The 26,395-nt window shown below is 47.6% G+C and overlaps 1 protein-coding gene across 1 annotated transcript in view; it reads right to left on the reverse strand.

Annotated features, from left to right (window-relative positions):
• Positions 1–26,395, reverse strand: part of ATF6 (activating transcription factor 6) — a 946,910-nt gene that overhangs the window by 775,505 nt on the left and 145,010 nt on the right. Inside the window, exon 7 of the mRNA XM_069641287.1 lies at positions 8,654–8,868. Coding sequence (XP_069497388.1) covers positions 8,654–8,868 — 215 coding nt within the window. The remainder of the gene's footprint in view (positions 1–8,653; positions 8,869–26,395) is intronic.

Consider the following 26,395-nt stretch of genomic DNA (forward strand, 5'->3'; position numbering starts at 1 on the left):
CCGCCATTTCCATAGTAAGTAATAATCTTCTGATGTTACTAGAGGTACGCCTATTTTTCATGAAACCAGATTGTTCCTCCCCAATCAGATTAGGCAAAAATTGCACCAGACGCATAGCAAGGACCTTGGCAAGAATCTTATTATCTGTATTGATTAGGCTTATCGGACGGTAACTGGCCGGAAGATTACAATCCCTGCCCTTTTTCAAAAACACCGAAATAGAAGCATGATTAGTACTCTCAGGCAGCATCCCAGTCTGTTTGCTAGATACATACACGTCTCTCAAGAGTTCCAAGGCTGAGTTCGGAAGAATCTTATAAAACTCACTAGGGAGGCCATCAGGACCCGGGGATTTGCCTGCATTCAGTGCTGAAATCGCTCCTTTGATCTCATCTATCGTAATCTCAACCCCAAGCAGATCACGATCGTCATCTAAAACCGTCGGTATTGGCAAATTACCAAAGAAGTTCTCGCCCACACTAGTAATACCCGCCTCAGTGCTGTACAGGTTCTCATAGAAGTCACGAAATGTCAAGTTAATTTTATTTGGATCAAATGTAATTCTACCATCCTTGTCAATAATAGACGTTATCGCAGATTCTGAAATCCTTTTCCTCAACCTGTATGCCAACCATCTGTCGCAACGCTCCCCTTTCTCAAAATATGTACATTTTGAATAGAACAAGCCTCGTTCAGCCCTCATCGTCAAAAAGTCCTCCATTTCTTTTTTAAGTTTTTTCAATGTTGCCAAAGAAACTGAATTAGTCTGGTCAAGCATCAGATCCCTCGAGATCTCACTAATACGTAGATCTAGATCACGCTTCTTACACTCCTCCTTTTTTCGCTTACCACACGACAGCCCTAAACAGATACCACGCATACTGCATTTAAAGGCCTCCCACGTGTTCTCAACACTGATCTCTTCCGAGCGATTCTCCGATACAAAATAATTCGCCTCCGAAACAATCCGTTCCAGAATGTCGTCATCTAACAGAATAGATGTGTTCATCTTCCATGAAAAACTCCTTTTGCACTGGAATTTAAGTCTCAAATGCATCTCAATGGGGGCATGATCACTCAATAAAATATTGCCAATACTACTTGATACCACACTTTCCGACACATTCCCACCAGAAAAAATCATATCCAATCTAGAGAATACCCCATGCGCACTAGAAAAGAAGCTATATTGCCGTTTGTTTAGGTTCTCCAAGCGCCACATATCTTTCAGATCATGTTCATCCAAGAGTGAGTGAAGTGCTTGATGATGATAATCACAACGTAACACACGCCTGACTTGACTCCTATCTAGATCAGGATCAACTACCGTATTGAAGTCACCCCCAAGCAGAATATTAGGGTTATTCAAATCTAAAAGGGTTTGAGCCACCATTCTGAAGAAGGAGCCATCATCCACTGTGGGAGCATAGATATTGCAGAGGGTTAACAACTCCCCCTGAATCTCCACCAGCAATGCAATCATTCTGCCATCCTTATCCGCACATTCCCTCAAAATTTTAACAGGCAGTTTCTCACGAATCAGAATGGCCACACCCCTCGACCTTGACGAGAAGGAAGATCCATAAGCTGATCCCACCCACTCTCTTTCCAGCCTCGAAATCTCGTCTCCTAAAACATGAGTCTCTTGTAAAAAACAGACATCAGCATGCATATCCTGTAACATTTGAAAAACTTTCTTCTTTTTTAACATATTATTAACACCATTAACATTCCAAGAGACAATGCACAGGTCGTTAGTGGTCCCACCTGTGCAAAAAGGCATCGTAACTAGAAAATCTGGAACATCCAAAGCTAAACTGAAATAAAAAGGAAATGAAAAGAAACTAGAAAAAGAAAATAAACATGAAAATGAAGCAAAAACATAAAATAATAAACCAAAAGAACAGATAAGACTGCGAAGTCTGTTCAGCTCAAAGAACAAATGAATCCACATTCAGGACCAATCCCAGGACCCCTCCCAATATCCAATAAAAACCACATTAAAGTATTAGCAATAAGCATACTAAAAATAATTATAACGTGTAACCGAAAACCGCCAAATGTCCATAACCCTCCACCCCCCAAGAGATGAGTCAAACCATGTAAATAAATAATAACCATTAAAGCAACCGGCACGCCGTACCCCATTCTATGCAATGAGGCCCTATGTGTCCATACTCGTACATGCTAATTCGGAACCCGGAACCACAAATCAAAATCAGATGTTCCAACCTGACTGAATTGAAAGTGCTCAACAATATGAAAACTGGGTTCAGGGGCATGCAGTTCAGGCCAGGAATACCTAGAAGTTGTGAAGTTGTAGCTGTAGTTCTGTGAAAGTTACTGCACTCTCCCTTTACCTTCAGACCCTAGAGCCAACCGACAAAATGTAAAATTGAGCATTAGGAGGTGCCTCACGCCTGCATGTTAATGAACGTATAAACTAGGCACTTGGAATCTGTCTCACTCCCCACAATCCCTGACATTAACCTGACTACGAGAACCCATAAAATAATCTTAAAGATAAAGGTTACCAGCTTTTAAACCCGCATCAACTAAACAACAATAACTGACCATATATGTGATAGTGCCTTCAGTCTCACTAAAGTAAGAATGTGCAGTGAAAATCATCAAAAAAGAGCTTAAGAATATCCCCATCATCCGCCCCCTGGAACGATAACCATCATAAATAACACAGGGAGGCACTACTGTACTCCAAACCATCCAAAGATCCCATGTACACACACTCCCCTTCCCCCAAAAATAGACATCTACATATCTCAACCTGGAAGTAAATATCCCAAACAAGGATGATCACACAAGAGAAGGGTAACATATTCTTAAACGTTAGGGAGAAAACATGGAGTATAGGACTTGGGCATGCCAGTCAAAAGGTGGGAAAAATGAAACAGGAAAGTCAGGACCAGGCCCACACGCTAGGATAAAAGGAAACGATCAGAGCGTGTGCGTGGAATCCGCTTAAAAGAGTCCAAAAGTAAAGCCCAGCGGTCCGATATGTGTGAGTTGGGGCCCTTTGACATACTGGCATGACCCCCTAAAGCATACATAGTGCCCAGGAAAGTGCTGCAAGTACCTCGGTAAGACAGACAATAACCATGCAGGCACTCCACCTCCAGCTGTCCCAGCAACCCTTCCCACAATCCGATCCAGCAATACCGCAAGGTGCCATCCGTGTATGTCTGGAATCACCCGCGCCGCTGAAAAAATGAGTCAAGGACCATAGTTGGGTGTCAGCGATCCGCTTCGGGCTACCCGACACCAAGAGCACCAGCGGAAGTGCCTGGGATGTGTTCCTTTCGTACGAAGACGCCGGGCGGATCAGCTGACAAGAGCGCCGCTCGGCGTGCTTCGTACGTCATTCCGAGCGGGTCCCTTCTTCTAAAAATGCCGGAAGCAAAGCCGAGCTCCGTCCGAGGCCTGGAATCCAAGTAAGTGAACGTTAAAGAAGTTCCAAGTCGATTTTAAAAAACTCGAAGATGCCAACAGTCATCGGCCACCGGCGCCATTTAAAAAAAAAAAATAAAAATAATAAAATTAAACATACATGCAGAAAAAGGTTGAAGTCAAAATACTGATCCATAGGGGGAAGAGGCAAACGGATGTATTGGTTAAATCAATCGTGATCAATAGTCAGAGCAGGTGTGGAGACACTTTTCTTATACGTCTCCAGCCAATCCAGCGCTTGTACAGGGTCAGAAGTGCTTTTTTCCCCTTCAGGAAATACCATGGTGAAAACACTATTTCTGTTAAGAAATGCACAGAGAGACAGCTGTCTGGCCATGTCTTTAGCCCCCTTAAATGACCTCCTCAAGAGCAGGATTTCTTTGGGATAATCAGGGTATAAATAAACAGATTTACCTTTGAAGGAGGCATTCCCAGTCATCCTAGCAGCTTTCATTAAACACTCCTTTGACCTCTGATTCAAAAAGGAGATCAAAACATGCCTCGCTTTACCCCCCTGGTGCTTTCCAATCCTAAAGACATTGTCAATATCTTCCATTTTAATGGTGAGGCAATGGAAACTTTCCCTAAAAACCTGAAAAATCAGGGAAGGTAAATCCTCTTCATCTCCTGCCGGATCTTCCACTCCAACCAATCTGATGTTTTTAGCCCTGAGCTTCAACTCCAAATCCAATCGCTGTTCCATTTCTCTCTTCAAGTCAGACTTCAGGTTATTATATGCTTGAAAGCTGCCTGCAATCTCAGAGCTCATAGTCAAGGATGATTTCTCCAAGTCTGTGACTCTGCCATCCAGTTGACCAGTCGTCAAATTAAGCTCAGCCATAGTTAGCTTGATTTCACTCACATCCTGGGCCACCCTGAGAATAGTTTTGTAGACATCAGACAGGCTCGGGGGGTCCTCCATCTCAGGGACCTGCTTGGATTTTTTGGAGGCAGGGTTCTCGGCTTCAGCAATCTTTTTTCATTTAGTGATAATGTCTTTATAAATTTCTTCAGGGAGAGGTCCAGAGCAGTTGAGCTAAGCTGCTACTCCACTGCCAGCCATTCTAGAATTTTTTATGTCTACCTTCTTGTTCAACCTGATAACTCAGGTCACCTAGAACTTCAAGGATCTAGTAAGGCCAATGGCACTTTGTCAGAGGCGTGTAGTCTAATACAGGCAAGAGGACCAGTACTTGATCTCCTACAGTATACCATTTAGTTTTGCTTATCCATCAAAGAGCTTCTCCTACTTATGCTGGCTCTCTTGCAAATATTGATACACAAGGGTTCTGACCAAGCAAATCCAGGCTCGGGTGTTCTGCACAACCCCAGAAAATTGCGTCCTGCGTCTTTCTGATTTTCCACTCCTCTTGGAAAATATCCAAACTATCTCGACAGTCCCTTCAATATACCAGCCTGAAGAGCAGCAATGCTGTAGAAGCTTGCAGTGTTTTCCTTATGGAAAAAACAGCACAAGGCAGCAGTTCTTCAGAGTATCTGCACAGATAAATTTACACAAAAGATTGTTAAGGGTTTTGCAGAATCATTCAACCAAGCCATCTGATTGGGGACAGCATATACACATATGCATGATGTCAATGTGGATCAGGATTGTTTAGGTCGGCTATAAGCTTATACATGAAGGCAGAGCCCTGGTCTGTCAACATTTCTGTAGGGAATTACACTCTTGCGAAATAGGGGGCAAGGGACTAAATAATGGGCTGGTTGGGATTCTTTATCATATGAAAAGTCTCTGGATATCAGGTTGCATAATCCATCATAACTAGGATATACTTGTTCTCAGCTTTTGATGGGCTAAGGAGTTCCACTATATTCAAATTGATTCTGGAAAAGGTTAATAATCAGGAGAGGTTGTAACAGAGTTTGTCCTACACCATTCTGAGAGGTTTTCTGACAAATTTGACAAACATTGCAGTATTTTCTGAATTATTGGCCAATGTCCAGCCAAAAGAATCATCAAGACATGACCTTGGGTCTTGGCAATTCCCTGGTAGTGGGCTAGGTTTAGCACAGCCTTTCTGAGGCTGTGGGGTCCTAATTCAGAATCACAAACATATCAGAACTGTGGTTGAACAATTGGACCTTCACTACTCCTCAATACACACAATCACTCCAACCTCCCTATCAGTTCCACATATCAAGGACAAATCCGACTTGGCTGCCTTTGGTTCTCCATCGGGACTGAGGCCTTAAGTCTATAGATACAAACTATAGAGCTCTGCAATGGATATCTACATTCTCCTTACTATAGAGGTCAATACGAGCGGCTCCTAGGCTAATTGCAATGATAATTTAGTCACAGGGCTGTTACAAATTACACCTCAGAGTTGCATGTGGAGGCATGCAAGTGGCCTCCATCCTGGCCTTTGAAGATCCCACATCTGACACTGTCCGTTATGAACCTAGTCATGCAATAGAGTCGCTATACAGGATTGGGATACTCAAAACCTGTGTCCACATAGTAGAAATACTTCTTGGCTGATTTTGGACACTGTCACCAAGACACTCTGGGTGTTGCTCACGTTCTCTGTTAAAGTACATCTGCTTCCTCTTAACTCTTCAGACTGTGGTCAACTTTCTTGATGGAGTGTGCCTTCTTCCAGTCTCCAGAGTCTACCTATTTTGGAAAGCTGGCAAAATTCACACACAATCTGAGCGGTCATGTTTAGTAGGACTCACAATTTCTCCTAGAGGTGAGGTTACAGCAGTTTATTAAGCTCCTGCGATCTCCCGGTCTCAAGGTCCTGGTCTATTGCTGATCAGCCCGCTTTCACTTTACACCAGGTAGCCCGTACTTTTGCTTGCGTGCCTAAGGGACCAAGACCCTGATCTGGCACCTGCATTCTCTCGAATACAAAACAGTCCTCCTTGGCACCACACCATGTCCTTGTTCTTTCTCCCACTTCATTCAACACACCCTTAGGTCTAGGCTGCATATCACACTGACTGCAAAATCCCCTCTTTCTTGACTCATATGACAAAATGGAATGAAAAACCCCCTCAGCATCCGCCGCTTAGAGGATCACCTTGCTTTCCGAAAGCCCCTCAAGACCGGTCTCCCCCCGCCCCCAGCGTCCTGACGAACCTCCCGCCTCATGTGCCAATTTAACCCCCTGTCAACTAGGCTGGTGCAGCAATGAGACCATCAAAGAATGTATTGAGGAATGCAGAAAAAGGTCTCCGGCAGACCGCAGGGCAGGAACGACGAAACATCAACAAACAAGAAACCATCCGGGACACTCAGGTAAGTATCACACTCCATGTCAATGGAAGATTACCACAGGCTCAGCCATCCACCGGCACTCATCTGCAATCACACGCTACTTGAAAACTGAAGGCACAATACCTCTGCCATCAGAATTCAGTTAAATCCCATGACAAAGATTCTGTCTAGCTGGACACATAATCAGTCTCCTGGACTCACATACTCTCCCTATAACCTCACAGCACCCATCCACAAGCAAGCTTGATATTGGTCGCTAGCAGGAACTTGGCCATCCCTTCCTACCTTCGTATTGGATCAAATGCACATATGCATTCTAAACTCCTCTGACAAATCTCCCATACTTCGGTCCCCAATGGGAATAGGCGCTATACAAATGCCATACTACATTACATTACTAACCTCCAATTCCCTCCCCTCTTAGAATGTTCAGTTTCCCCATGGTTTCTTACTCAAACCTGATGTACCTTCAATAGATCGGTTCCCCTACTTTTGTCTCTTTGCACTTCTTCACTTCCAGTTTTGGTCTTCACTCTCTTACAACATTTTCGAATATTGCACCTGCTCCCATTTACTCAACGTTACCATCCCTTCAGGAATCAAAATTAAGATTGGAACAGCAGGAGCTAAACACAGCTCCTAGGTGTACAGCATAAACCAGTGAACACAGCAAGGCAAAGAGCTAGTACATAGCATTCCACAAATTGAACTTCCACATAAGATGCATACATATCATGTTGTCCCTCATTTATGACCAACCCCTTGTGCATTAAACGTTGAATAGATGTGTCATAGAATATTTATAGATTGTCCCAAATGCACAGAGTTAAATTCACATAGGTGTGTTTGTTTTGCATAATGTGGCCTACGCAGCCCCAAGTAGCTCCTGGTAGCTGCTGATGCCAAGCTAACCAGGCTCTTCTAGGCTACAACATCCATATACAGAAGGTGTGACCCCTACAATGGGGAAGTTAAATGCAACACAAAAAGGGGGTTCCTACCAGAAGTTTGAGTTAGGTCATCTATCAGTTATTTCATATGAACCCATGAAGGTTATTACTAGCATCTAATAGAAAGAATACATTTATTCTTGACACTTGTGTCTTGAACCAATCAAGAAAAAATACATTTATTTTGCGCATAAATCTCATTATTTAATAAACATTATTTGGCATTTCTTATAGAAAAATTAAATAAGAACTAGCACACAATATAATAATCAATACAAAAAGAAGTGCTCAAACAACCTACACTACAGTAATACTAAATAGACTAATAGGCAAGATGCATACAAATCTGCAAATTGATTGCGAATAGTCAAGGGTCCTTTATGTATCTTGGAAAGTCTGGGCTCCATATCAGAGTCTCTGCAGTGTTATGCAGTCTCCCTGTCTTGGGAGGTTTGTCTTTCCAACAGCTTTGTTCCTGCATGAGTTCTGAGAACTGACGTTCTCTGATTGATAGGCCAGGCTGCCCTCAGAACAAAGTGTGTGCGTGCGTGCGTGCGTTCGTCAGTTCTTTCTAACACAGCAGAAAAGCACACCTGCTCTCTCCAGGCAGTGGGTTGCTGGCTAATCCGCTGTAGCGGTTGGGACAGAATGCAGCAACATGGACCAGAGGAATAAACAGAGCACACTTTTCAGAGGGGGGTAAGACTTAAGTGCCTGTGACTCAGCCCACACTGCATAATGGCTCAATTGGTTTGATGAATCATTTAATGTTGGAAGGTTTTGTTTCGGAGTCGTTCTGAATTAAGTTAATGTTCTGCACCCTCCCTTTCACAAATTTCACTAGAGAGTACAGCATAATATATGAAGTTTCAATATTCAATAAGGTTTCAATGAAAACAAAAATATAAGCACTGTACATTATATTAAACTAGCCTCCAAATGTACACATGGGATGAAACAAATAGATACAATTATAAGCAGGACTTCAACTTACATCTGTGCTCGAGTTCCGTACTGTCGTCTGAATATTGGGCTGGGCTGATGGCACGTTGCTTGGTGCTGGGTCACTTCCTGCAGGTGCTAAGACGTTCACAGGATGGTTAGGAAACTTCAAGGGTCCTCCTGTAGAAGCTACAACAGGTGGTGCTGCTACAACTGCAGGTGTCTGAAGCTGTACCACAGCAGATGGTGCAAGGAGCACGGGCTGTCCTATTACAGAAAGGGTAGAAATATCTGTAACCGTTTATTGCAGTTTTTGCTTTGGTTTATGCCAGGAAGCACCATACTTTCTATATCCATAACAGCAATCAGAAATAAATCTGAGCACTCGATGGACATAAAAACCTGTTGGATTGACAGCATTCAAGCAGATCTAGCTATGAAACGACTAGTGATGTAAAGGCATTCTGAACCCTTTACTTGACACAACGCAATCTGTCTCCCTCTAGCTCAGGTGGAGGCTTCCTTTTATAAAAACAAAATGTTTTTTAAGGAATCGCACCAGCTACTGGAGACCCGCGCCCCACACACCCTTGGACAACATCAATGTCAGAAAAATCACACCATATCGCGAGTGACGGTTCAATTAATCTAGGTGGTATGATCATTTCTCTAACCACTATGCCACAGGAACTAGGCATGATTTCTTTTTTTAACTGTTTATTTATTTCACTTGGTATATAACAACTTTATTACCATTCATCAGGCAAGAAGACATGTACAAGATAGTAGTACAACATAATTGATACGCCTTTACAAACAATGATCAGCAGCATCAGAGGTTACAACAGAACAGCCCAAGGGAGACTGATCCACCTTGGTTAAATATGCCCGAAAGTCGGCCCAAATGTTCTTAGGTTTACAGGAGCCTTAAACCAACGTAATATACAGTTATTCAGTGTCGTTTGCCCAGACCATATCTTGCATCCAGGTTTCTTCCCCATTTCATAAGGATAGCCAGCAGTGAGCCCAAGTTCAAGAATCTGTGCTTGGTTACCCCCATCCGGCCCACATAGCCTAGTATACAGTCACAGAGAGATAGTTCCAAACGTTCCCCCATTATCTCAGACATAGTGAACTTCACAGCGTTCCAGTAACCACTTAATTTGGGGCAGGACCAGAGCACCTGCAGCAGGTGGGCATCTTCTACTCCACACCTGGGGCACACTTTTGTCTCATCCACCCGGAACATGTTTAACCTCGCCGGGGAGTAGTGTAGTCTCTTCAAGATCTTAAAATGTATGAGTCTATACTTCGAGTTCAGAGATATCCCCTTATATCACAGGCAGTGCGCTTTCCATCGAGAGTCTGAATTCCAACTGGAGATCTCTACTCCATGTCGCTTTAATATTCCTAGCATCACCAGTAGACATTGATTGCGAAAGTCTGTATAGGACCGAGATGGTTTTACTACAATTAGACCTTTGCAGAATGTACGTTAAGCCTCGGTGCGTTGGTGGCTCATTATGCCTGCACCGCTGCATGAATCCGCATGTATTGTAACGCCTGTAAGGGGGCCCCACCTACAGCTGCCCTCAGTGTTTCCCATTCAACAAAGCGGCCCTTCACATATTGGTCTCCAGCCAGGAGTATGCCCACCGCACCCCAGGTTCTAGCCATGCCACCATCCCCAGCAGGGGGGAGCAGCATTTTCCCCCACAAGGGCAACATCCTATTATACAATGGTGCCTCAGTTCCTCTAGCCAACAACCTCTTCCAAGCACTAAATGTTGCCCTGACTGATTCCTATTGGTGTTTTGCCCTGTATGCACTGCCTATCAGCAGGGCCAGCAAGGATACAGTGTTCACACACACCTTCTCTAGACGTGCATGCGGTGAGGGGCTCTGGGGGGGACCAGTAGTGGCCCAATAGGAAGCATAGTGTACCTGCGCTGCCTCTTAATACAGCTTAAAATCCGGTGCATTGAATCCCCCCTTCGCGTAAGGTCTGGTTATGTGTGCCCACTTCAGGCGAACAGCCCCGCCCGCCCACACGAAAGATGAGCATGTGGCTGTCAAGTTCTGGAACAAGAGGCCTGGCCACAGAGAAATGTGTATAGTAATTTGGGGAGCACCACCATTTTAATTAAGGAAAGTCTTGCATCCAATGACATCGGAATCCTCCCCCATCGACTCAGTTTAGCCCTTAGACCCTCCATGTATGAACCATAGTTTAGTTCACGGGTTAAGTCAGGATTACGGGACATCTTTACCCCCAAATAACGGAAAGAGAGCAGAGCCCATGTTAGACCCATTTTGTTGGATGGTTCCGACGTTGCAGATGGCAGGAGAAACATTTCAGATTTGCTGTTATGCACCAAACCCCACCACAGTATCTAATACCTTACTTAAGTTAACCTCTGGGTCTCTTATATATAGTAGTATGTCATCCACATGAGATGATTTTGGATTTACCCACTATCACTATGCCAGCCCGACTATGCTCATCCCGAACCTTGTCTGCTAATGGCTCAATTATCAATGTGAATAACAGCAGGCATAAAGGACATCCCTACCTAGTCCCCCCCTAGATGTATAAATTGGGCGTCGCCCCCATTTGTTCCGACCCAGGCCTGTGGGAAGCGTAAAGCAATTTCACCTAGGATATGAAGTTGGGGCCAAACCCGTAATTAGACAATGCCTGAAAGAGAAATAGTCAAGACACTGTCAAATGCTTTGTGCATATCCAGCGACACTGCCACTTCTTGAGCTTCAGGAGGAGTCATTGTCATGATTTTATTTAGACATCTAAGGCATAGCGCTGTTGATCGGCATGGTATGAATCCCGCCTGGTCAGGATGAACTATGTGGGTCATCAGGGAGGATAGACGCATTGCCAGTATCTTGCCAAATAGTTTAGCGTCGGTATTAATGAGGGATAGGGGTCTGTAGGACCCACATACTTCTGGTGCCTTATCTGGTTTAAGCAGTAGTAATGATAGCCTGCCGTACCAACTCAGGCAGTACTCCAAGCGACAATGCCTCCTCCCACAGCTGTAATAGATAGGGGGAGAGTATCCCAGAGAATTCTTTATAAAACATGGCGCCCAGCCCATTAGAGCGGGGGGCCTTGCCTCAGGGGAGTTCTGCAATAACTGCCTGTATTTCTTCCACCAATAGTGGTGTCTCCAGTGCATCACATGCCGTCATGGAGAGAAGGGTGGTGGGTATTCTATTTAAATAGCTTTCCATCTCTACCTCTGAAGCCCTCCAATTGGGTTAAAATACAATGTCTGCATTGTTGTAAACTGTAGAACCAACAGGCATTCGGATATATGGTATGTGTGTGTTCCCAGATTCGGATTTAACCAGACGGGTCAGGGTGCTCCCCGTACCGCCTAGCCAACTGTGGCCTGCCCAACAGTCGCACCTCCCTCTTTGCCAAATCCCTGCATTCCTCCAATGCCAGCTGTATCTTGAGGTGGAGGTCCCTACCAGGGGATTGCCCACCCACCCGCTGTAGGGCACCCAGTGTGGCTTCCTTCTTAGCCACTTGGTCCTAATAGTTTTCAGGACACCAAATTCGGCTGACATTGCTACACCGCGTACAAATACCTTAAACGCCTGCCACGTGGTTGCTATGGTTGAGACCCACCCCACGTTCACTTCAAAGTAGATTGCTATTTGTTCGTGTAGTTGCAGGGAGAATGCTGTGTCAGTGAGTACTGCTGGTTTAAATCTCCACGGCGGGCGGGATGTTCCCATTATCTGGAACTCCGAGGCCAACAGCCTGCCTCTCGAGTGCGTGCATCTCCTGGAAGAAAGGAATCTGCACTCCTTTCTGATTGGCATATGCAACAATTTTTCACGCTTTGACTGGATTCCCTAGACCTCGAACATTCCAGCTGAGGGCCGTGATTCTAGGAGTCCTGCCCCATGCTTGTAGTATAATGTCAAGCTTACCCTGCGTGGGCGCCTGACTGAGCTTTCCATGTCTTCTCCCAAATTTCACCAAGTGTGTTTTAAACCAACTCCCCACCTCCTACCCCCCAGCACCCTCACTGCACCCCGAACTGTGGCAGTGCTGTCCTCCTCCCCCAACCCACAACAACACATAGCACTTGCTAGGGGATGCCATAGCCGCATGGAGCGGGCAGGATGCTAAATACTCAGTACCTAAAACAAGGTCATAGCCGGATGCCATATATTTCTATAAACCCACAAAACAAAAGCACTGCATACAGAGGAAAGCCCACATCATGTGTGGGATGAGCTCACAGATCGTATGTCAGGCAAGGGTATGTGTGTTTCAATGAAGGATATCGCTTCAGCCGGGACAGTAAAAAAAAAAAAAAAAGTTTTATTGTGTAGAAATTTCAGGCAAGCCAGGAACAGCATGGCATAGGAGACATTTCTTGAGGTTCTTCACTCGCATGAATGTACAGTGCTCTTGTTGAACAGCCACTGGGAAATCTGGATAAATGTGTATACTGTTGGACTCATAGCGAAGGTCACCTATTTCTCTGGCCTGTTGCAAAATAGGATCCCTGTCTCTGTAGTTCATGATGCGGTCAATAATTAGTGGAGGATAATCGCCAGGTTTGGGTTTTGCGGCTAGCACTCAATGGGCACGCTCAATAGTAAAGTGAGGGGAAAGCCCAGATTCACCCAGCACTTCCCAGAGTTGCCCCCTCTACCACAATCTCCAAGTAACCACGTAGCACCTCCTCAGGGAACCCCACAATGTGTAGGTTGTTCCTGCGTGACCTTGATGCCAGGTCGTCGCATTTGGCCTTCACTGACCTCATATCCTTGGAACCGCCACTGTGGATTTCAAAAATGTAATGTCGTCCTCGGCTACGTCGATCCTACACTCAGCTTCTGTCATTCTTCGAGTTTCCTTCTCCAATTGAGTTCTTGTGGAAGTGACTGTGGTGGTGATATCATCCAACTTACCATTCATTGCATTGAACCCTTTAGTCATGGTGTTGAGTATTTGCTGCATGGTCAAAGGATCAGGTGTCGCTGGGGATTCAGTGGTCAATGTTGAGGCTGCCACCTTGGATGTTTTAGGTGCAGGCTCCCTGCCCCTTTTCGTCATATTGTGATCAAGTAGAACAGGGGCCCCATGCCGGTCTCCCTCTGAACAAAGTGAAAGGATTGGTTTTGGAAGTAGAGTAAAACGCGCACTGCCTAAGTTTTGTTGCCAATTAAGTTATAATCACAGATACAGTTCTATTTTCTAGCATAAGGAAATGTAATCATGAAGTGAGCAGCCGACACGTGTTTCAACCACGTGGGTCATTCTCAAGGCTAACGGCTTGTCAAAGTAAAAGACTTGAGTGGATCAATGTGTGTCAGTAATGGCGTCAAATCACATTTACAGTAAAGTGTCTTAACTTAATTGGCAACAAAACGTAGGCAGTGCGCGTTTTACTCCACTTCCAAAACAAATCCTTTCACTGTGTAACTGACCTGGGCTTTTTTAGGGGAATCCCAGTGGAAGTACTAACGCTGCAGGCCGTTCCACCTCAACAAGTTGCTATAACTAATTATAAGGTGGTGAAACTTGCGCACCAGTGATCTTCAGGTGAACCCCTTGCTTTTCTATCTCCCTCCGAACAATGTTGCAGACTAAATGGTTTGCCGGATGGAAGAGGGGTGAGCAGCCGCACCCAGTCCATGCACAGACAAGGATCCGCCGTCAACCTGGTGAGCCACGTTGCGTGACAACGTCCGGGGGTCGTGAGGGCCCTCTGGAATTCCACAAAGGGGCTGTAGCGTATGTGACTGGGGTTAATAGTCTGACCTCACCATCAGGTCTGATGTGGCTCCATTCAAATGCCAATCTAATACATAAAGGAGACACAGGGAATTGCTAGGGTGTTGCTATCATTAGCTTCAAACTATATCAGCTTCCTCTTGGGTCCATTTGAAGTCGGGAAGCACCACTTTGGCGGGTAGGTTCTCTGCAGGGCCCTCGCAGGCCGCAGTGATGTACTCTTCAATATGGCGGCCCCCTCTCTCACCTCGGTCACAGTAATTATCCCGGCGGGTCCACGGCACACACAAGCACCGAGAGGCCAAGTGTGCAAACGGACAACGTCGGTGCAGGTGTTGCTGCTCTCCGATTCCCCACAGGTCTTCGTCGTAGGGTAATTTTATGGGGCACTGATCTTAGATTTCATTAGTGCCACCGGCAGGGAGATCACAGCGGGAGACCCCAAGGATGGTGCCAGAGCTCCGGCTCCAAGATGTAGCGATGTCAAGAGTTGGATGAGAGCACATAGCCCCGGGTCTCCACGATCCCAGTGCCCCAGCCCGCAGTCCGAGGGACAGCCCACGCAGTCACTCCAGCAGCAGGCTTCAATGCAATGGCAGTGTCCAGCTTGCTTGCAACACCAGCCCGTTTAGCACAGACAGCAAGCAGAGCGGTTCCCTGGGCCAGGGCCTCTGCAGTCTCAACAGCTCACACGCCTTCACACAGCTGGGTCGCGGCCGCATACCGGGTCCACCAAAAAGTCAGCTCCCAATGCCGAATTGGGTCAGGATGAGAGTCTTCTGAGGGAGCGTTGCATTACCCCCACAAAACAGCTACTAGCATCCCATTTAGGCAAAGGATGCTTATATTTATACGATTTCCACTGCCTGCTCTGCACACACAGCGCCCCCCGGAACTAGGCATGATTTCATTACAAAATTCAACCCTTCTCTTGTAGAATATTTTGGATGACCCATTACACAATTTATGCTGGAAGAAAAATTGAGAGCCTTTGAATGAAAGAACAGAACTAAAGGACCTGGGATTGACAAAGGATCCTATGATAGGGGGGCTGTTATTTTTAGTGTCTTAAATTCCATTGGCCGTGGGCTATACCATTTTCCTGGATGTTGCCAAAATAGCACCAAGCTGTAAAAAAGGTGAGAAAAGTGGGCCATGGCGATTACCGGCCCATATGCCTAATGGACTCTTCAGCAATAACATACAGTGTCACAGGTGGCACAGAAATCTCTCACTCTCATCTCCCCTCACTTGTACCCCTTCTCCAACCACTACTACTACTACTACTCCCACTCTAATTATTCTCCTCCTGCCACCCTATGCCCTCCTACTATTCATTCTACTACTACACTTCTCTCTCCAAACTACAGACACATTCCTTTCACCCAGTGCCAGTCACTTTACATTCACTCCTACTCACCCAACAACACAAACACGCACATTTAACTGCAAAATCCCCTTCACTACTAAACCAATTCTTACTTGCTCCAGCAATTTCCTCCGCAAACTGCTGCTCGACTTCTCACCTCACAAAGTAAACCCATACCTTCCTCTTCCTGCATTATATTGCCCCTCCTTACTAAGGATCTGTCCCCTTTCCCTAGCCAATAGTTCTGTGCCTTTTCCCCCAGTTTGCATGTGTGAGCAAAAGGCATACAATGGGTACTAAGCCCCACCCACTTCCGTACACACCCGCAATGGAACCTCCATGATAGCACTAAAGTGCCATTGTCTACGTTTGTATGTGGGGGCAGGTTCCCCCTGCCCTGGAAAGCAAGTCTTCGGGCTGTGTGGGCCCCTGCTTCTTTAATTTGACCCTGGTGGTCTAGGGTGTCAAGAGAAACAATACCAGCACACTGCAGCAAACCACTACTTGTGTAGCAGTCGCGCGAGTCCTCCAGCTCCCCTCTCTCTCACTACTTCTCCTGGTTGCTGGGGTGGTAAGTCTGCTATCCGCCATCTTGAAAATTACTGTTACTTATGGGTGTCTTGGACTCGGTGCTTGACCAGATTGGCTGTGGTGAATTCATTAGTCTCTCACACAGGGCGTTGTGAGGAATTCGACCATCCGCACGGAGGGTGGGCACTCGCCTGGGCTTTTTTGATGTTTTTATAAGAAATTGAATGATGGGCGATTACTGCGGAAATTGTGTGGGGTTAAACCACACATTTTCCTATGCTTGCTGCACAACAAACACATAGTCACATGTACTCTGGGTGGACACAGCCTACAGGCGCAGTCCCCCTGTCATGTTGAGCTAGAATGTGACAGCCACGATTACATTAAATCATCTCAGGAAAGGGGAAGGCAACACCTTCCTCCTGCCATGGTCAACTTAATTAAATAACAAAGGCTCCATGGATCCGCCCTGTCTATTGTCAATGTTCTGCTGGTGGCAGCACATGCTGATGAGAGTTAATTGAAAAAGGCCTGCGAGAGGCCACATTGCAGAACTGACAAAAGGGGACAGGAAACCAACACCTCTTTGATATGCAACGTGTCAACTTGATGCTAGCTCCCACCCCTCTGTATGAAGGGCAGTCAATGTCATGTCTGGGGAAACCGTGTACAGTAGGAAACCCCTGCAGCGGGACCCCTTTCAGAGGGAAGAAGTATGTGCTTTGATGGAGACCGAAAGTCTTTCCTCCCACAACCTTCAAGGGAGACCTGCACGTTGATCAGAAGCCACAGAGGGCTCAATTAACCAGAGAGATACTTTGATCTACAACAGACAGGAAGATGGGTGGGATTTAATAGTACATGTTGTCACCCATTACCTTTACTGTCTCAAAGCACTCTGGTTATGACCTCATGCATAACAGAAGATTGTCGTGGGGACCAAGGATTGGTTCATTCAGCTAGGTTCAGCCTGCACCAATCCCTGGGGAGCATTTGGCTTGGAAAGAGGGTTGAGCCTGTATTTTGGCAGATCATCTGACGACTTCAAAAAGAAGGACTCATTTGGACCCTGGCTGAAGGTACAGTCTGCCTTACAGCTTCGGCCAGTGAAGGAAGGGCAGGATTTCCAAGAGGGAAGCAAGATCCCTCCCCTAAACATCTGACAGGGAACAGAGGGAGATACCGAACTCAGAGGACCCATCCAGCAGCTCCAGAACCAATACCCAGCCAGCACACAGCGTGCCCTGCTAGGTTCTGCCAGCAAGCTTCCTAGGTGGGAAGTGCCAGAGAGTCTCTGAATAAAGGACAAGGCTGTTGCCCGCAAACACTCTTCTCAGCTTTGGGCCGTCTGCCCTGAAGGATGACACAAGCCCTGCTAAGAAGCTAGGAGGAGTGCCACGACAAGCATCAACCAGTGTCCATCTTTTAAGGACATTTTCGGGGCAGTTTGGCCCTCGAACCGCGACTGGCTACACCACTGACTTGCCACGCTGCAGACACCTCGACCAGCGTTCCAGATACATCAACCAGCAGAGACCGTGAGTCTTGACCCCCAAGCTGCTGTGTAGGCCAGCCTACATCCGTCCGTCCAGCTTTACTTGCCGAACTGCCTGCTGCCTTATACCCACAGTTGTCTCCAGTCTTGAACTCTGTCGCAGGAGCTGCAAAGCATCCTGGAACCGCCTTGATGCCGTCGAGCATCAAGAACATCTGACGCACCAGGTAAATTCTGTTTCTGTCCCCCTGGTCCTTCAACGAAGGCCTGCGGTGACATTTACGACATTTACGATCCCCTGCTCCCTTGTAGCTGAAACCAAATAACTGAACAGTTAAGACTGATTGATTTACCGACTACCCTTCTGTCAGTATCCAGAGTGCATCCCGTTCCTTCGTGAAACTGTCTGTCCTCTGTGTTCCTTTACCGGGTGGGTTGTATGTTGTAGTGTGCTAGGACTGTCATAATAATGATAAAGTAGATATTTTTATACAACCTTGACTGGGCAGTCCCTTTTATCACTGGGTAATAATTTAATTTTCGCTGAGTTGCAAGTAACCAACAATCCAAGACCTTGCGGAGATAAGCCTGCCATTCCGTCCACGTTACCAAAATTGGACAAGGTGGTTTATAATTGACTTGTGTTTCCAATCTGTTTGGATCCCTTCTAGCGGTGTGGGGCTGATTGATGGTTTAGAAACCAAGATATTCATCCCTGGACCACTGGCGCCCAGGAAGTTGATTGGTCACAGGTGTATCATCTTCTTCTGAAGCTCTGAAAAAAAATAGAATAAAAGCTGGAAAGCATCACTGTAGAGAGGCATGGATGGAGATAATGGTCTGCATGTGAGCATTCTGGCACAATGAGGCAGAACAGAGGTTGGTTCCCTCCCGACAGGACTTACAAAAGGGCAAGAACTGGTTCAGGATTTCTCCCTCTGCCTCCCACCATTCGTGAGAAGGGGTGTGTTCCTCTTCTTGTCAAGGTCAGAGATTTGACCTGGACACAACAGGAAATTGATGTTGCACCCTGTAAGCCTATGGTTAGAGGAGAAGAAAGTCTTTCCTCTGCCCAAGTAGCGTTTTTGAAAGGGAATGAGTCTAAAAATATACAGTATTGGAGTGAGACGATAAAACCCTTCTGAGGTTAAGTGGCTGTGGCAAAGTGCCGAAAAGGGTGTTAAACAAAGGAGACTGGGACCCTTTAAAAGCATAAATAGAGGATTCCAAGATGGCCGCCCAGGACGCGAGCACCGTGAAGAGAGAGCTCTCACCCGGGCGCCAACATAATAATGATGAAATATCACTGAGCAGCGCCCTCGGGTGGAGACATGAATCGGGAGAAGGCTGGGTAGCTTGTGTGGCACCCGCAGGGAACTCCGGTGAGTGGAGGGCTGCGGCTGCTGCACAGTGGCGGAGTGCGGCAGAGCTGATCTGGCGGCCCTGCCAATATCCCTGAGCGAGCCGTGGCAGCGAATGGTGCAGCCTCCTTCCCCCTACCTCTTGGGGTGGAGCAGCAGATCAGCTGGAGCTCGAGCCTGATGCCCGGATCACTGAACAAGCTGCATTAGAGCTGCTAGATGGTGTGCCGCCGGAGCAGAGGACCCGCAAGGGGCACCAGATTTACGGCAAGCCTGGGGCTGGGAAGGCAAGGAGCGGCCCCAGGCGAGGAGCGGGCCAGAGGAACTACAGGCACAACGAGCCCAGTGCTCACCACCGACTAGCATCAAGGTTGGTATGTCCCAGGGTGGTGGCAGTTTCTGGATGGTCCCGGACATCAGGTAGGTAGGACAGCAGGTAACCTCCCACACCAAGCAGGTCCCTTTATAAACACAGATGACCAGTGAATGCACCAGAAGGAATGGGCCAGGGAATCCCGTCCCCCAGAGCGTGGAGCGTTGGGGGAGCCTGCGCTGGACAATGCACAATTCTCTACCTCACCACCACAAATAACATCTTGGCATCGGGGGTCAGGGCCTGAGGCCCAAATCGCTGAGACTAGTCCCGAAAGGGACCACATCTACGGCGGGGGCCCTGGACGTGAGTGAGGTGTGTCCCCTCTCATATATGGAACCCGGTTTGAGGAAAGGAGCAAAGCTGACTGGCCAAGGGGGCTGTTTACCGGCCCCAGCCACTAGCGGGGCCGAGCATGCCTGCGGAGAGCCCACATGGGTGCATGGCGAAGAAGAGGCAGTGGAGCTCGGCCTGGTGAGGAGGGGACCGGCCCCACACCGGAGAGCTGACAGGTGAGCAGTGGAGCTCTGAGAGGAAGAGGGGGACACTGCCCCGGAGACTGGAAAGATCCAGGATGGTTCCCTGAGGCAGTAGTTACTAATGTCGAGGCACAAAAACAAAGAACTGAAGGAGGTGACTTCAATTTCCAAATCCACATAAAGGCACATGAAGGTTCTGGCAGAAAGAAGGGGAGGCAGAGAGGAGCAAGGCACAGCACCAACCCAGATGGCAGGGCAGGCGGTGACCAAAGTAGTATTACAACAATGCTTCCAGGAATTCAGTGAAAAGATTACAGAGACCCTCCAATCTCAACTGAGCTTGATCAGAACAGAGCTGGCCCAGTCACTACTGGAGGTGAAAGGTGACATTTCAGAATTGGGAAAGAGGACTGATGTGGCTGAAAATGCTATCCAGGAGCTGGCGGAGTACACACGCAAGATAGATGGCTTAGTTGAGCAACTTGCAAGTATCACTCAGAACTTGGAGATCCTGAGCGAGGACCTTGAGAAGATCCAACATAAGGATAAAGGGACTGCCGGAAGGAGTGGCAGATCGGGACTTGCGAGAAACATCGCAGCAGGTCTCTGCAGACCTTTTGGAGTTGGAGAATTGTAGCAAAGTTCCTCTGAATCGGATCTACCGCATGGGTCCTAAAAGAGGGGACCAAGGCGCTAGATCAACAGATGTGGTGGTTGCACTACAGCAGTATGGACAGAAAGAGAACATTTTGATTGCTGCCAGGAAAGCAGGCCCTATAAAGGTCAACGGCACAGAAATACAACTGTTTCAAGATCTGGCGCAATCCACGCTGGTGAAGCGGAGAAGGGAGTAGTTTCTTACCTGTAACTCCATTTCTCCAGCGTTGGTATCTTTCATGGATTCACATGCTTAGAATATTCCCCGTCGTCAGACTGGGAACCCTCGGTACACATATATAGTCGTTTCCTATAGGAAAAAACTTCCGACACTTGTGTGTCCTATCCACATCTACGTCCTCCCCGGGGACGTCCACGCATGCCCCATAGGACGTAATGGTATAAAAGCCCCGCCCCCGCGGGTCCCGTCAGATTTCGACCCCTCCAAAGAAGAAAGGGGGAAACCTGTTTATGCTCATATCCTGCACATTGCATTTCGGGGAGGCTGGTGGGCGCATGTGAATCCATGAAAGATACCAACGCTGGAGAAATGGAGTTACAGGTAAGAAACTACTCCCTTCTCCAGCATTGGATCTTTCATGGATTCACATGCTTAGAATAGATTGTATAGGAGTATCCTAGAAGAAGGAGGTGAGAATGCAATGCAACATACATTACAAAAATAAACCACTCCCAGTCCAAATATATATATATATATGCACGTAAGCAGTAACATATTAATATAAAGGCGATACATCAAGGAAAAAACCAAACATCGGCAAGGTAAAAGACAACAGTTTCCCCATTTGGCTTACCTCATTGAAAAAGATGGCGCAGCACTGCCCTCCCCATCTGTACTTCATCCGCATGCTGCCTTTCCAGGCAGTAATGGCGTGTGAACGTGTGTGGGACTGACCACGCCGCCGCCTGGCAGATGTCTGTCAGAGGAATTCCTGCCCATAGCGCCGCGGAGGAGGCTGTCGATCTTGTGGAATGGGCTCTAGGGTGCCCTTGTAGGGGTCTCCCGGCCTTGGAGTGACTAAAAGCAATTGCCGACGAGACCCATCGAGCCAGTCCTTGCTTGGAAATTGCCCTTCCTCTCGTCGACGGACCATATGCGATGAACAGCTGTCTGGTAGTTCTGAGTTCTTGCGTTCTTTGCAGATAAAACTTTAACGCTCTTTTCACATCGAGCGTATGAAGAGCCTTTTCCGCCGTCGACGACGGGGTCGCAAAGAAAGTAGGGAGAGCAATGGTCGAGTGCTTGTGATAGACCGTCGGTACTTTCGGGATGAAAGTAGGATTAGTTGATAGTATCACTTTATCTTTAAAGAATCTCATATATGGAGGGTCTATGACTAATGCCTGTAATTCCAAAACTCTTCTAGCTGACGTAATGGCAATTAAGAAAGCCAGCTTCCACGATAGGAACTGCATGGATGAAGAAGACATTGGTTCGAAAGGAGGTTTCATTAAAGCCGCCAACACCACATTTAGACTCCACGATGGTGGGAACCGCTTCGTAGGGGGAAAAGTTCTAAAGAGACCCCTCATGAAATGTTTCACCAGTCTGTCGCTGAATAACGGTGCGGAATGTCTCCTTCTCGTGAACCTTGAGATGGCCGCTAGGTGCACCTTGATGGATGACGAGGATAGCCCACTCTCTGCTAGGTGCAGAAGATACGGTAAAATTTGTTCAGGAGTTACTTCCCAAGGCCGTATTTCGTGCTGTGTTTGCCACCACATACAGAACCTTCGCCACTTGCATATGTATGACTTGTTAGTGGAAGGATCCCTAGCCGCCTGTAGAATTTTCCGGCAATCCGACGAGACTTTCAAATTGCCAAATTCTGCAAAGTCAGGAGCCATGCCGTCAGGTTGAGGCTGTCCGGATTGTGATGCCACACCGTTCCCTTGTCCCTGGATAGGAGATTCAGAACTTTCTGGAAAGTTATCGGTTGTTCCAACGACAGGTGTAGTAGGTCGGAAAACCACGGTTGTCTCGGCCAATACGGTGCCACCAGAATGACCCGGCATTTGTATCTGCGAATCCACTGTATTGTCCTCCGTATAAGGGGAAACAAAGGGAAGGCGTACAGGAACTTGTCTGTCCACGGAAATGAGAACGCTTCCACTAGGGATCCTTTCTGAGGCCATCTGCTCGCGAACTGCTCGCATTTCTTGTTTTCTTTCGTTGCGTAGAGATCGACTGAGGGGTGACCCCACCTTTTGAAGATTCTTTGCAGCTGAATGGTGTCCATCTCCCACTCGTGTATCTGAGCCATGCTCCTGCTCAGGGAATCCGCTTGTACGTTCTTCACTCCCGGGAGATGGTGAGCCACTATAGATATGTTGTGTTTCAAAGCCCAATGCCATACCTTTTGAGCCTCCACAGAAAGGGTCCTGGATCTCGTGCCGCCTTGTTTTATCAAGTAGAACATGGCTGTCGTGTTGTCTGTCAGCACTCTCACTCTCGACCCCTTGATATGTGGGAGGAATGATTTCAAGGCCCATCTCACTGCCCTCAGTTCCAGCACATTGATATGTAGGCGTGATTCGGTGGGAGACCATCTGCCCTGGGTTTGGTGGTTGTCCATGTGTGCTCCGCCGCCCGTCAGGGATGCGTCCGTGATGATGGTATTCTGAAATTCGGGTTCTTCTGAACCCCTCTGTCCAGGTTGTGAACGCTTTTCCACCATTGGAGGGCTCGGATGATTTCGTCGTCGTCGACGGTTAGCCTGTCTGACTACCGACCCGTGGACTGCTTCCATCTGTCCGCTAGGAATTCCTGAAGTGGCCTCATGAACAATCGACAGTTGGCTACTAGATGGATGCAGGAAGCCATGGAACCTAGGATCGCCACATACTTTCTCACTGAGAGTGTGCCATGTAGACGTAGTTGACTGATCTTTGACATTCTGTCTAGGGAAGGCTTCACTATTCCCGACTGGGTTTCGAATTGAGCTCCCAAGAACTTTAAGTTCTTTGATGGCCTTAGAGAGGACTTTTCGAAGTTCACTGCGAACCCCAGTCGTTGCAGAAGCTGTAAGGTAGCCTGTACGCTGTCGTTGGTCGACGCCGAGGAGGATCCCCTCACAAGCCAGTCGTCAAGGTACGGGTATACATGATGCCCTTTCTTTCTCAGCCAGGCTGCCACGGGCGCCAAACATTTTGTGAACGTTCTTGGGGAGGATTTGAGACCAAACGGGAGCACTGCGAATTGGTAGTGTGTCTGACCTACCATGAACCTCAGAAACTTCCTGTGTTTTTGACACATAGGGATGTGGAAGTACGCGTCCTGTAGATCTAGAGATGCCAAAAAATCTCCCACTTGAACAGACCTGATCACTTCCTGCAGCGTGAGCATTTTGAATTTCTGGCTCTGTAAGGTCTCGTTGAGGTCGCGTATGTCGAGAATGGGACGCCATTTTCTGTTCGGCTTTTTTACCACAAAACACCGCGAGTATACCCCTTGGCCTTTCTGCGATGCAGGGACTAACTCTATGGCACCTTTCTGTAACATAAGTGCTACTTCCTGCAGCAAATTGTCCAGATGTGGTTGGGGTAGGGGTATAGGTGGGCACTTTGGAGGTTTGCATTTGAATAGTAGAGAATGTCCGTACCTCACTGTGTCCAACACCCACTGATCTGTTGTGATGTTTTCCCATTCTTTGACGCTACTTGACACTCTTCCTCCCAGAACGGTGCTGGTCTTTCTGTTTGCTCGTCCACGACGAATAGGTCGGTCTCTTGGATGACTGGAAGTTTCTGCGCCGGCTTGAGTTTTGAGAGGTGCGTCTATATCCTTGGGAAGGGTACGCCGATCTGCCGAAGGATCTATCCCTGGGTGTAGAAAATCTTGAGTTGCCAGATGCCCCTCTAAAGGGACGAAAGGATCGAAAGTGTTTACCACCCTGAAGAGCACCCAACGACCGTGCCGTATCCAAATCCTCCTTCATGCCCTTCAAGGCCTCGTCCACCTTTTCTCCGAAAAGAAGGTCACCTTCGAAGGGCATGTCCAATACCTTATACTGCACCTCGGGTCTGAAGTTGGTGCACTTAAGCCAAGCTTGGCGTCTTAGAACAACTCCGTTGTTTATCTGCTTAAAACCCGAATCTGCCAGGTCCACCGCTATGTTAATAGCATGATTCGACGCCTCTTCGCCCTCTCGTACCAGAGACATCGCCGTTCTTCTATGTTCCTCCGGAAGGTGGTCAAGTATAGGGGTAAGTCTGTGCCACATCTCCCTGTCGTACCTGGCAACTATAGCCAGAGAGTTGGCTGCTTTCACAGTTGCAGAACCCACGGAAAGAACCTTCTTACCAAACACGTCTTGGCGCCTTGCCTCATTATCCGGAGGGGTAGAGCACTTGTGTTGAACCTTGGCTTTCCTCGTCGCCGCTGCCACTGAATCTGGTGTAGGTTGGGACGAAAGACACTTCGGGGTAGAGTCTGGCACTTTAAATTTCTTTTCAATGCGGCCTTTGACGGCCGGTTCAGAAAACGGGTGACGCATGGTTTGAACACCCTCTTTCCAGACATGATCTAAAATGGGTATTGAGAATATTGAGCGTCTATTCTTACCCATATGATTGAATAGAAAGCAGTCCTTTTTCTCCTCCTGCTGGGCCAGGCCAAACTCCTTACATGCTTTTTCCATCATTGAATGAAAAGCGCCAATATCGTCTGGTGGCAATGGATGAGTGGGACTCTTTGGTGTTTCCAGTTCCACATCCGAAACCCAGGATGGATCCCTAGATGGAGACAGGGAGATATCCGATGCTGACCCACGGTCAGATAAAGAGTCCGAAAGCTCACCCTCCTCCTGGACTACTGGAGTCACCAGAACTCCGCTCGTTTTGGTTGGACGGTGTGACGGGCCGGGTTCGTCGCCGGGGGGGGTCGACGCCACAGGTGGAAGCCTTTCATCCAACGATTTTAGCAGCGAGTGTAAGGAGGACAGGACCTCCATGGACAGGGCCGATTGAGAGTTTGAAATATTGGTAAACACCTGAGAGCAGGTTGCTCCTGATGGCGACTTGGCTTGTAGCCCAAGGTCTTCCGGGCCCGCAATCCTGAAACCGTCGTCTCCCTTCGAGGAAATCGACACTGCTTGTTCCTGCAGTATTGTGTCCGGCAACCCCATATCAAAAACTTCTGGTCTCCAGACCAGAACTTCGGTCGACGAGGACATTGTCGCTGTCGTCATCGGATTGATGACGGGGGAAACCAACTGCGTCAGAGGCAGTGAGGACACTGACTGGTTCGTCGTCGTCGAGGGTGGGCCTGCAGGTGGCTTAGGCGGTCCCGCCTTAACGGTGCTCTCCCTGCGTTTATCCGATTCTCTATTCGTGGCAGATCGATGAGGATCGCCCGAGGAGGATTTTTGCCTTTCCTTTCCTTGCTTTTTCGACGATGATGATGATGGTATCTTTTTTGAAGATTCTTTTGAAGACTCCTTGGAAGAGTGGCTTCGTGGAACATCCCTTTCCGCCGGTCGAGTCTTCTTCGCCGGTGGTTCCAACGAGGTTGAACGACACGGGGGTCCCGATATTTTCGTCGAGGCCACGCTGCGCACGGAGCCCACCTCCGGCTGAGGGTATGCTCCCGCCCCGTCATTTAACCACGACACCAGCCGCCGATTCCGATCTTTCAGGGTTTTCTGAGAAAAACCCTTACATATTTCACACTGGTCTGCGGAATGGTGAGGGTGGAGGCAATAAATACTAGATGGCCGTCCCCCTCGTAA

Source organism: Ambystoma mexicanum, chromosome 1q (assembly GCF_040938575.1).
Source record: "Ambystoma mexicanum isolate Mex_15411 chromosome 1q, UKY_AmexF1_1, whole genome shotgun sequence".
Lineage (NCBI taxonomy): Eukaryota > Metazoa > Chordata > Amphibia > Caudata > Ambystomatidae > Ambystoma > Ambystoma mexicanum.